We start from the raw sequence: 11,169 nt of genomic DNA, 5'->3' as shown, positions 1-11,169 counted from the left end.
GAAACAGCGGAATCATGTTTCAGATGACGTTTTCCTAAATCGACCGGCGGTCCGGTGCGAGCAGGGATAGGAGCGCAGCACCGCCACAGTCGACCGTCGAAGATGGCCGTCTTCCCTCCACAAAGCTACGCAGCATCCGGATCGTCGGTGATGGGTCCCCCAACTGCATATTGCGAACGGCACGAACTTGCATGTTCAGATGTGATGGGGAAGCTCAGAACCTGGGAGCCTTATCTCTCGAATTGCGGTAAAGATTGGCGTGAGAAGATGCGGAATCTGGATGCGGGAACACGTGAAGCTCTGTGGGAGCTAGTCAGGGATCAAGCAGAGAGCTGCGCCGGGCTAGGCGTCTGAATCAGATAGCCTCCTTTTTTTTTCTGTTGATTTTCCAAAGCCTCTTTGAACGCCATCGTCACGAGCTGTCGCGGGAGCTTCGAAGGTAATGGACGAATGACCCTACCGACACGACCCCTGTCGCAATCCAGGCCCCGTATGTAGTCGATACTCAATCAGTAGTTTACGGCGTAAGGCGGCCGACAAAGCCTTGAGACAAGGCAAAGCCGGTGCAAAGGAGCACAGACTACGTATTCCATGGATAGCGGCCGGTCTGGGCAGCATCCTGATTATCCCCCAGCGAGTCGTCAGACGCTGTGCCGCGGGCCGTTGCGAGAGGGCAGATTCCAGCACGTTGCAGAAGGGCGAAGATAGGCACTCGTCAGCCTCCAGCCACGGTGGTCCTAGCCGGGCGCGAGATTCCACACAAGCCACATACCGCGACTCCGTGCGCCGTACCTCTTGGGATCTGCCTTGCTGGAGAAGAGCTGTGTGTCGCTTGCCGGCCCCCGACCGTCTCAACTCCCGCCTAGCCTCAGCTGCGCTTCTGGGGACTTGGCCCAAAAACCTCTGGTGCTTCCGCCTAGTTGTCTCATACAATCCCCCATCCTCTCTGCTTCTCCGCCCTTCAACGTCCTCCCATCTCTGTCCTGTCTGCCTCCTGTGCTGCTGAGTCTCTCTTCTCTCTCTTATCTGTGTCTTCTTGCTCCAGCCATTCACCCGCGCCGTTGCGCTTGCTCCCTGAACCGTACGTGCTGTGCTGCCCCCGTCTCCCAGGGCCGCTTCACCTGTCCCCCTTCTTGTCCTCATCTCCCTCCACAACACGTCAACAACCCAACATCCACCTTCCCTCCAACCCCTTCATCTATCCAGCTCTCTGCCCGCCGTTTCATCTTCTTGCTTGTTCTCCATCTGCTGACAGCTTCAGCCTTTCCCTGTCAAGATGGCTGAGATCCGCCGCAAGCTCGTTATCGTGGGTGACGGTGCCTGCGGTAAGACTTGTCTCCTGATGTGAGTGATCCATCCTTCCATCCCCATAACAGGCCGAGACCGGCCTGAGATGCCATCTGTGGCAGTAGACTGACTGTGGTTTCTCTTGTGCAGCGTGTTCTCCAAGGGCACTTTCCCTGAGGTTCGACCTCCCTCCCATCGTCCTCCCCCCCCTCCTTAGATCCTGATAACACCTCCCGTCCCAGCACGGGGGATCCTGATGTCCCGCTTCACCGGCGTGCAGGAGCTTCTAAAAGCTGACCGAGACGTGCCCAGGTGTACGTCCCCACTGTCTTCGAGAACTACGTCGCCGATGTCGAGGTCGACGGAAAGCATGTTGAGCTCGCTCTTTGGGATACGGCTGGTCAGGAAGACTACGACCGTCTCCGTCCTCTCTCGTACCCTGACTCGCACGTCATTCTGATCTGCTTCGCGATCGACTCTCCCGACTCCCTTGACAACGTCCAGGAGAAGGTGGGATAACTCGCCCTTGCCCGACATTCACAGTTTCAGCTGACGTGACTTCCAGTGGATCTCTGAGGTTCTCCACTTCTGCCAGGGTCTTCCCATCATTCTGGTCGGTTGCAAGAAGGATCTTCGCCACGACCCGAAGACCATCGAGGAACTTCACAAGACTTCCCAGAAGCCGGTTACTCCCGAGCAGGTATGTGATTACGCAACACCTCGCCCAACCTGACTTGGCTGCTAACCCTGTGACTCTCCAGGGTGAGGAAGTCCGCAAGAAGATCGGTGCCTACAAGTACCTCGAGTGCTCTGCTCGTACCAACGATGGTGTCCGCGAGGTCTTCGAGTCGGCCACCCGTGCTGCCCTCCTGACTAAGCCGCACAAGAAGGGTCACAAGTGCCGCATTCTGTAATCTAGTTGTTTCCTTCTCCAGGTCTTCTCAGGTGGCGATTCTCAACGGATAAGCGTCTCAAGCTCTGGTCTCTTCTCAGATGTTGTCTTCCGTTGTCGTGTTGCCATATTTGCCTTGAAATGGTGTGGATAGTTTGAATCACGGGCACACGTGCTTCGATGGGATTATCTGGCTATGCAATTGGTCGACTTTTTTTTTCCTTTTTTTGCAGAATTTGTCTTAGGGAGGCGTTGTCTTCATGACCTTGTGGGTTTCGGGCCTCGATAGTGCCTACCAGGCGGTTCGATCACATGGCAATCCCGGTCTTGCAGAATTCATCATTACCGGAGTAGTGCAGATCGACGACGAACAATCGAGGATGGCTTTATTCGCATATTGCCCCGTCAAGTATCCTGGAGGGTTTGATGAAGAAAGTCGGAGCTCCGTGAGATGGTAAAAGATTTCCAAGATTTCCCATGCAGGTTTCTCTCGCATAAGACTGGGTATGGGCCTAAATGATATCCCAAAGTCTCGCACAAGGCAGTCTTTCTTTTTCCTATCTTCTCTTTAATGCTCTGTGGTTGCCAAATCATGTCAACATTGTCAAGCGCAGGGTTAGAATCAATCCCCCAATTGCCCCATAAAGCCATTTGCTTTTGTCCTCACCTTGTGTTGTTCCCACATCCTCCCCCCTATTCCCCTATGCTTTCCTTTTGGTTCTGGTTTTGTGTTCCTGTTAGCAATCATCTCACGTGTTTTCCCCATGACAGCACATGCCGCGTGGTGTAGTAATCTCAGACAGATCGGGCGTACGCAAAGACTTCTTAGTTTAAATCAGACTGGTTCTCAAGCTATATTGATATCCTTGGGAATAACTTGTCAAAGCGACAAGGCTTGTGCGTTTGCCTCAGAGACACATTTCTTTCTGCTCACTTCCAGTGAGTGGTATAGGATAATATCTGTAGATCAGCGCAAAAGAAAACAATGGTAGAAATTTAACATCCACGATTCATGACCATGGACCAAGAAGTCCTGTAGCTTTTTTGAATGTTGTTGACATGGGGGGCGCGTGGGAAAGGTTTGTGCGCATCGTGACAGTGTGAGTTTGAAGATGAGGTTCATATCCCTTTAGATAGCTTAGTGTGTTCTACTGGAAGACTCCTGGTGTTGCTTCTACAGTACTTCATTCATCCAATACTGCCGCTTAAAGGCGGTGAGACATGTCTTTCCTGTGTGATTTTCCGCATTTATGTTGGAGGTCTGGTGCAGGGTTAGAGTCTGTTGTTGCTTGTGATGGGTGTAGATGGATGTAAGGAGGTACCTACTACCTAGGTAGGTACTTAATGTATAGGTAATATATATGTGCTACAATGTGATATAGGGGGTATATCTAGTAGATGATAGTATTTGTTGTACTTAGGATTGTATGTTCCATAGCAATAGATGCAGATGCAGTGCAGTCTAGTCTCTCTTTCTACATTGTCTGTTGTGATGATGTCTCCCTTCTAGGTATCCAACCTGGTCGGTGTCTGTCTGTGTGACTGCGTCTAAGTATGTACACATTACCCAGTTCCATTATGTGACTGGCTACTTGATGACTATATTATTGGATTAAGTCAGATATTTACCTAATTTACCTAGGGGAAGTACTCCTGTGTTCAACTTGCCAAGTTCGAATATATCCCTTTATACAACGAAATATCTATTTCCATCCCATGAACTTATTCTATGTAGATAGAACATATGCCTTCTACCTAGCTATATCCTATCGTCTATCTATTTAAGCTCAAAAGACCCTCGATGTACCTCCGCGGATCGATCCCAACCCCTTCCACCAGCCTCCTCGGTCCCATCACGCTCGATCCCCACGAGCCGAGTGGCAACGACGCACCGCTGAGATCTCTGAAGAACGTCGATCCGCTCGCGCTGCGGTAGTGGTTGGATGCGGAAGAGGCATAGTCGCTCGCTTTCCGGATCAGGAATGCTTCCTTGGGAGCAGCATTATCACTATTATTAGGGCTGCTGCTGCTGCTGCCGTTTGGTAGGCGGAGCCAGACAACCCACCAGCCTCGACTGGTCTTACACGTTCTCTCCATCTCGAGTGGTCGTGATCTTGTTCCGATGTAGGTGCTTAGGAGCCGGTGGTGGACGGTCAAGGCTTCGACTCTCGACCAGAGCGGGACGTTGGGGTCTTGGGATAATGTGGGCTCTGCGGCTGCGAAAGTACCGGGTTCAGGGATGTTGGGGATCGAGGACCGTACGGTCATGTTTGAAGGATCATAGACTAGATCGTAGATCGGTTGGGTCGCTGTGGACGTTTTCCTTCTGGAGCTTGAGGCAACGTCGGACATGGAGATCCGTTGGGATATGTTTGCAGGGGACGTCGAGGACAGAAGCGGTTTCTGGAGAGGTCCGAGTTGATGGTGGATACTGCGGTAGAAGGAGGGATTCGCAAGCGCTGGCGTATCAAGCTCGAAGAGGAAAGTGAACATGAAGGGACGATGCTAGTTTGCGTCTCAGCAAGGATACTCTTTGGCAGGAATGTCTGATAGGCCAACTTACCACATAGACCACTGCTTGCACTTGCTTATATTCATTCGCTAAGGTGCTCAACGTGTTATCTTTTGACACGGAGTGTATTGGAAGGATTTTAAATGCCCTTACCTTCTACATCTTCACCGTGAGTGGACGTAGCCATTCGTAGATGCAAGGTCCTAAGCACCATCCTATTGTTTGACGATCCTGTCTCTCCGCGGTCCCGGCTGGACTCGCTCCTTTCCATGTCTTCGTCGTCCATTTCCTCACTCTCAGGATCGTCACGTAGACCAATGATGAACTTTCCTATGGTATCATCCGCAGGTTTGCCTCGTTTGCCGGCGCTGCCTTCTGACGTGGCCTCGGGGACCCCAGCTAGAGAATTAACATTCTGACCAGCCTCTGCTTGCAACCCATCTTGCCGCAATTCTGACACGCGGGGATGCGGAGCAGGGGTTGTTGACGAGAAGCCCCAAGATGTTCCATACCCTAGTGTCAGATATTTCATAAGTGTTTCTGTTCCAAATACGGACGAACTATCCGAATTATCGCCCCTATCATGTATGCTATCACTGCTCGCCCGAGGCCGTTCTTTCACTTGGGAAGTCTGGGGAGGCTGCGGTGTCGCCGTGACGAGTGGAGGCGGTATTCCCGGGGAGAAACTGCGCTTCGGAGACTTCGGGGGCTTGACCCCTGCTTCAGACTGAGGAGTGGCAGTTCTGCGTAATGCTTTGTCTCGCCTCTTTCTTTGTTTTCGGCGTCGAATTGACGTTGGGCTTTCTCCAACTCCGTATGCAGCTTCACCGTATCTATAGATCCATTCCATCCATGAGGAAACCTGTGCCAAAGATGACCTTGAAATCGCTCCCACGCCTGTGAATATCACACCATCTGATGGCCGCGGGAATATGTCTGAGCCAAGCCATGGGCGTTCTTCAAACAGCGTATCGGAGTGGCTCGGGGTACTCGGCGAGGCAGGGGTTTTAACCTGCGCTGGTGCATCGCCAAATCGCGAAACGACGAGATCAACAAGTCCATCCGTCCTATAAACGAAGTCCTCCAAGACTTCTCTTTCTCCGCTTCCCCATTCTTCTTCGCCGACGCCAATTCCGAGCTCTCCGCCTGCGGCGAGTTTGATACCATTAAATATATCTACAGCGGGATTCCCGTGGAGAAGAATATCCCAGCTCCATATAAAGTCTGCCCAGAAGTGACCGAGAAAGCTGCAGAATGTAGACCTGCCGACTCGTTTATAGAGATTATCTAGTGTTGCGTCGTGGTGAAGTAAGAAGACAGAGTGCGCTCGCCGGAGTTGTTGAACCAATAGTTGCGGCGGGCAAACTTCCCTGGAGGAATACTCAAATCGGGGAACAGCAGACGCGTTCGACGGAGCTGGATTCGAAGGCAATCGAGTAAGATCAACGGACTTGATCCGTTAGCTACAGTAGACGTACGAGGAGTAGGATGTCATACAGCTAGGATCCACCAATTCTTCTCCAGTTCATGGAGGACAATTCGGGATTTCTCCGTTTCTACATAATCGACAGCCTTTCCTTCAGAAAAGTTTCTGGGTTTCGGTCAGTCAAATCACGCTCGACAACGTATGCAGCTCGATGTAGCAGTGCCCACTTGGCGAAGCTCACCATCCCCTGCGCCAGCCCTATCTGACGCAGCTTCGCGTTCCTGTCATCTTTATTTTCCGTGGCAGCAGATTCGGCATCCGTGCTCCTCGTCCGTCGCGATCGAGTTTCTTTGGAAGAGTAGAAGACGATTTGCTCCTCTAACGTCTCATCGGTCGTTCCTAGAAGAGGATTATAGATCGCAAGAAATGAAAGCTGAGCCGGAATCACCGAGGCAGGTTCGGCTTCAGGCATCGCATAACCAACAAATCTTCGTAGCTATTGGCGAGACCGCATGATAAGGAGTGGATATGGCCGTCGGTTGACGTTGGGTTTTTGGTCGTTTGAAGTCATCGCATCACGTGGTTTATCGATACCGCGGAGTTTCAATAAGCTCCGGAGCTTAAAGTGGAAAGTGGATGCTCGGAGCTCTAGCAGCAGACCGTCAAAGGGACCATGATTGTACCTGGGAGCTCCGGACTTTTTCTTCTACGCAGTCAACTGCGACTTCGTGGGGCATTCACATCAAGATGCTTTTCAACCAAGCCGTACGAGCCTCTCCGCATCCTTTTCTGCGGATCGGACGAGTTTAGTATTGCTTCGTTGAAAGCTCTCCACGAAGAGCACCTGAAACGGCCTGACAGCATTGCATCAATTGACGTGGTTTGCAGGCCTGGGAAGAGAGTCGGCCGAGGGCTGAAGAAGATACGTGAAGGTAGGCACCCTTTACGCACATACTCTAGATTGTTCTGTAAAGCTAACAGACCTGACGTTTCGCAGTGCCTATCAAGGATGCCGCGACGAAGTTGGCGCTCCCGATCCACGAGATAGACACTTTCACAGGGTGGTCGGTAAGGTATTTTGGGCATACATTGTCAATTCCTTCTGACGATCTATCCTAGCCCCCGCTACTCCCAGACGGTCCTATAAACCTGATCGTGGCAGTGTCTTTTGGGCTTTTCGTGCCTCCTCGAATATTGAAGGGGGCAAAGTACGGAGGCCTCAATGTTCACCCTTCACTGCTTCCAGAGTAAGTTCTGTGCTGCAATGTCTTGTGAAAGCCATTGACATAGGAACCTCAGTTTCCGTGGTCCTGCTCCATTGCATCATACCCTCCTAGCTGGTAGGACCAGGACCGGCGTCACCCTTCAAACTCTTCATCATGAACATTTTGATCATGGTGTCATCCTTGACCAAACCCCTGCTCCAGGATTTGAGATACCCAACCCAGATTCCTGCACCGTTCCGGAGCTTCTAGAACTGGTCGCGCCTAAGGGAGCAGAAATTCTTGTCAACGGTATTCGAAACCGAATTTTCATTCCTCCAGTAAAGGATGCAGGTTGGCGAGCAGCTGAAGGGGGTGACGTAATCCACGCGGCCAAGATTAAGCCGGAAGACCGACATATTAACTGGGCAAGTTGGACGTGGACGGATATCAGCAGACGGAACCGAGTCTTGGGTCCGCTGTGGAGTAAAGCCCTAGTTCTAAACGATTCGCCAGATGGCAACCATTCCTTCCAGCAGAAGAGGATCATTTTTACCAAGATGGAGGAAGTTGAGCGCCTTAGAGGCAGCGATCAGCTTGCTCTCATCCCAGGAGTGCCATTTACAGACGCAACTCTGCCGGTGCAGCCTCAGGAAGGGAAGGACCTCTACGTTTTTACGCGGGATAGCAAGCTAATTCGCATCTATGAAATGAAAGTTGAGGGAGAACAAGCTGCAAATGGTCTTAGGGCCGCCCTCAAGGCTCGAATGATGAGCAGCCGGACTTTCCATTCGGGCGACTCACAGTTCACCGTGTTTCATAACCCCCTCCAATGAAAATGTCGGAGGAGAATACATAAAATAAAATGTTTCTATTTCCTGTCTATGATACCCTTTTTTAGATTAAGAACTGGATTGATGGTATATAGTGACGCTTGATGGGTGCTAATGCACCAGGTTCATTTTTGTTCCGAACGACGTATGAGCCAAGGTTTACCTAATTGCATACCCGGAGTCTGTGATGAGGTCAATAAAATTGCTCGCCATACAACTTGAGATGGGAATGCTCACCAAGTTGCACCGTTTGTCCTGTCATGGAAGTGTTCTTAGCAATCATGGGATACACGTTTGCGACGTCATCCAGCTCGGCCTGCAGGTGTCATGTTTAGCATATCATAAGTGGCTTTAGATTTGGCAACTTCATACTGTATGTTTGAGGACAGTCTTATCCACATGTGCCTGAATCTGGTCCGGCGAGAAATTGTTGCCCTGTTCCAAGCTGTTAGCAATCATTTGGATATCGATATCCACAGGAATCCATACCCATTCAGTGAGCAGGAGACCAGGCAAGACAGCATTCACGCGGACCTTTGGTCCCTGCGACTGTGCGAGACATTTCATGAGGTGCAGGCCTATGGATCATACATTGAGGATGTTAACTTGCACCGTTGTCATCATCACTTACCTGCAGCCTTGGAGACAGAGTATGCCATACTGCTGCCGGACGGCGTAACTGCCTGTGCGAATATTAGTCTCTGGATTCCAGTATCTTATCTTCCAATGATATACCGCGGTCGAAGAGGTTATGATAAAGACACCACCATCGGGATTCGCATTAAAGGTAGGCAGTGCCTCGCGGAAAAGATGCAAGCTTCCTTTCACATTCGTAGCCCAGCACTTCCAACGGATCAGTAATGGAGTTCACCACCTGAGGGACAATTGGAGTATAGCCACCTTATCCCAGTCATCCTCATTCAAAGCGTTCAGATCCCCGAACTTTGCAAATTTGGTCCAGCCCTGGCCATTACGGTCAATTGAGAAACAGCTATCAAATTGAAGATGGGTAGGAAAACTTACAGCATTTGATATCACGATGTCAAGTCCGCCTAGGAGTTCGACACTGGTTTTTACCACTCTAATGCAGTCCTCTTGGATTCCCGCGTCCTGAAGATAGGGAGAATAGTCAAAACCTTGATATATCAAGTCAAACAAGGTTACCCGATTTTCCATAGAACATACACCCTGGACGACGACAACCTTCACCTTGTACACCGCTTCGATCTTTGCGGCCGTCTCCTTCGCGCGACCTCCATTCGAGACGTAGTTGATGACGATGTTGGAGCCCTCCGCTGCGAACTTCTCGGCCACGAGAGCTCCCAGGCCCCTATCAGGAGAGTCAGCTTGTGACTAGATTTGGTCAGGGTCCTACTGGAATTGCAAGGCGCACCGTGAGCCTCCCGTAACGAGGACGTTGCGACCCTTCAAGGAGTACGGCATGTTGGCTAAAGGGCTATGTTTTTGGTAGGCTTTTTTTTCTTTCAAAAATTGATTGATCTACGTTCAGGTATCAAATAGCCTGTCTGTCGCTGTATCGGTAGTATTTATTCCCAAGCACTGCTCCTTGTTTGAGACGCCTGCCCCGCAAAGTGGAGAGCGGCTTGCTGATAGACGCTTCGGAGAAGGTCCGAATTTGATCGATAACTCCGAAATATTTGCCCTACCCAAGTGTTTCCCAGCTCGCAGGCCATACAATATCTTCTGGATAATAATATCCTTTTGTATTGTCTTACTATTTATACTACAGACTGAGGACTTGCGACCTCATGTCCGTGGGCGCTACTGCAGTTTTCCTGATGCATGCATAATGTGCTGGGCGATCATTGATGGAATCGTTCCAATGCAATGGATATACGAGGGACTTTCCCCAGTATCTGAATAGAGAAGTGAACGTGATTACTCCACAAGAGTACCTACATATTCTGTCTTCCTCATGCCCCGCCAGGCACTTTTCCCCTCCAGATAAGGCCACTGGACAAGAAACCTGTCCGCAAATGGTAACAGGATCTTCCCGGAGAGGCTGAGTGTCTTAACACGCGCCCATGATTCCACGAAAATTGTACGCAGCTGGAGAGGTCTTGGATGCTTTTCTCCACTTGAGGCAGGACGAGTTAGAGGCGCGAAAAGGAAATTCAGAAGACGGAGGAGCTTCGCGGCAAGTATAACGCAGACAGCTGTAGCAGGGCCGTTTGTCAGGATCAGATCCGGATATGGAGAACTCATGCTTCCAAGATGAGACTTCTGATCAGGGTGTAGTCCGCGCAGGACATTGAGGCAGGCCCAGAAGCACTGGAGGGTCGAGAAGGGTGCTGTAAGGTATGACTGATGTACGCGACGGGCGCGGGGGACGGTGACTATCGTGTATGAACCTGAATCTGAATCCGACTTGGATCTAGATGCGCGACCATCTTGACCTACAGCAGCGTCTCCCGTACGAAGACCCCTTTCTTCACCAGTATCGTCGTGCCTTGGTTTTTGGAGTTCCGCTTCAAACTCCGCTGCCTTTCCGGCGCTGAAGCTGTCGCCTGAACTCACAATATACGTCCGATATGTGTATACTGACGAATCCAGGGGCATTCGTCGCAGCATGGACAGCATTTCCGCGGTGTGACCGCCGCTTCCCAAGACGATAAGGAGGTGGGTTGGGGTATGTCTAGGACGGCATTTCGGGACCTCGGTCTGCTGGGAGATTGTGAGAGCGCGCAGGAAGACCTAGTGGTGTGACCAGCAAATTAAATTTCGATAGTTTCCGAAGGAGTAACAAGCCAATGTCCACTTACCAGGACTAAGAGTGTAGAAGTCACCGCGATCGACGGTAAAAACCAGAATACTATGGTTGTAGCCGGCCATTGCCATGGCGCAGGAAAGCCCGTATACAGCATGTTGTCCACCATGCGACAGGGCCCAATGCAAGGAGGATCAAGGCCTGGTCAATTGTTCACTGCGAGACATCCAAGTCCATTCTTTGTGATGCCGCTATGCGAGTCGTGTCTTCCCACAGAGGCGACGGTCAG

The 11,169-nt window shown here is 51.0% G+C and overlaps 6 protein-coding genes across 6 annotated transcripts; 2 read left to right on the top strand and 4 right to left on the bottom strand.

Annotated features, from left to right (window-relative positions):
- Positions 1-1,276: 1,276 nt before the first annotated feature.
- Positions 1,277-2,201, top strand: VTN00DRAFT_1307 (uncharacterized protein; the record flags this gene model as incomplete). The annotated part of the gene is made up of 5 exons (XM_069427400.1): positions 1,277-1,344; positions 1,438-1,465; positions 1,600-1,797; positions 1,853-1,987; positions 2,049-2,201. 5 exons carry the CDS (start codon positions 1,277-1,279, stop codon positions 2,199-2,201), a joined length of 582 nt encoding a protein of 193 aa, XP_069292009.1.
- Position 2,202: 1 nt separating this feature from the next.
- Positions 2,203-2,675, bottom strand: VTN00DRAFT_1306 (uncharacterized protein; the record flags this gene model as incomplete). Its single annotated transcript, XM_069427399.1, has 2 exons — positions 2,203-2,369; positions 2,492-2,675. 2 exons carry the CDS (start codon positions 2,673-2,675, stop codon positions 2,203-2,205), a joined length of 351 nt encoding a protein of 116 aa, XP_069292008.1.
- Positions 2,676-3,952: 1,277 nt separating this feature from the next.
- VTN00DRAFT_1305 (uncharacterized protein) lies at positions 3,953-6,589 on the bottom strand (the record flags this gene model as incomplete). Its single annotated transcript, XM_069427398.1, has 5 exons — positions 3,953-4,684; positions 4,743-4,780; positions 4,845-6,141; positions 6,189-6,282; positions 6,345-6,589. 5 exons carry the CDS (start codon positions 6,587-6,589, stop codon positions 3,953-3,955), a joined length of 2,406 nt encoding a protein of 801 aa, XP_069292007.1.
- Positions 6,590-6,790: 201 nt separating this feature from the next.
- On the top strand, positions 6,791-8,155 carry VTN00DRAFT_1304 (uncharacterized protein; the record flags this gene model as incomplete). The annotated part of the gene is made up of 4 exons (XM_069427397.1): positions 6,791-7,049; positions 7,115-7,185; positions 7,237-7,364; positions 7,417-8,155. The coding sequence occupies 4 exons, from the start codon at positions 6,791-6,793 to the stop codon at positions 8,153-8,155; spliced, it is 1,197 nt and encodes a 398-aa protein (XP_069292006.1).
- A 156-nt stretch (positions 8,156-8,311) lies between these two features.
- Positions 8,312-9,595, bottom strand: VTN00DRAFT_1303 (uncharacterized protein; the record flags this gene model as incomplete). The annotated part of the gene is made up of 10 exons (XM_069427396.1): positions 8,312-8,334; positions 8,390-8,468; positions 8,525-8,587; positions 8,642-8,730; positions 8,784-8,835; positions 8,888-8,995; positions 9,053-9,115; positions 9,176-9,262; positions 9,338-9,482; positions 9,546-9,595. 10 exons carry the CDS (start codon positions 9,593-9,595, stop codon positions 8,312-8,314), a joined length of 759 nt encoding a protein of 252 aa, XP_069292005.1.
- Positions 9,596-10,051: 456 nt separating this feature from the next.
- On the bottom strand, positions 10,052-11,049 carry VTN00DRAFT_1302 (uncharacterized protein; the record flags this gene model as incomplete). The annotated part of the gene is made up of 2 exons (XM_069427395.1): positions 10,052-10,867; positions 10,936-11,049. 2 exons carry the CDS (start codon positions 11,047-11,049, stop codon positions 10,052-10,054), a joined length of 930 nt encoding a protein of 309 aa, XP_069292004.1.
- Positions 11,050-11,169: the final 120 nt, after the last annotated feature.

Source organism: Thermoascus crustaceus, assembly GCF_041956765.1.
Source record: "Thermoascus crustaceus strain CBS 181.67 unplaced genomic scaffold VTN00scaffold_1, whole genome shotgun sequence".
In the NCBI taxonomy this organism is placed as follows: domain Eukaryota; kingdom Fungi; phylum Ascomycota; class Eurotiomycetes; order Eurotiales; family Thermoascaceae; genus Thermoascus; species Thermoascus crustaceus.
This window is presented reverse-complemented; position numbering and strand designations above follow the sequence as displayed.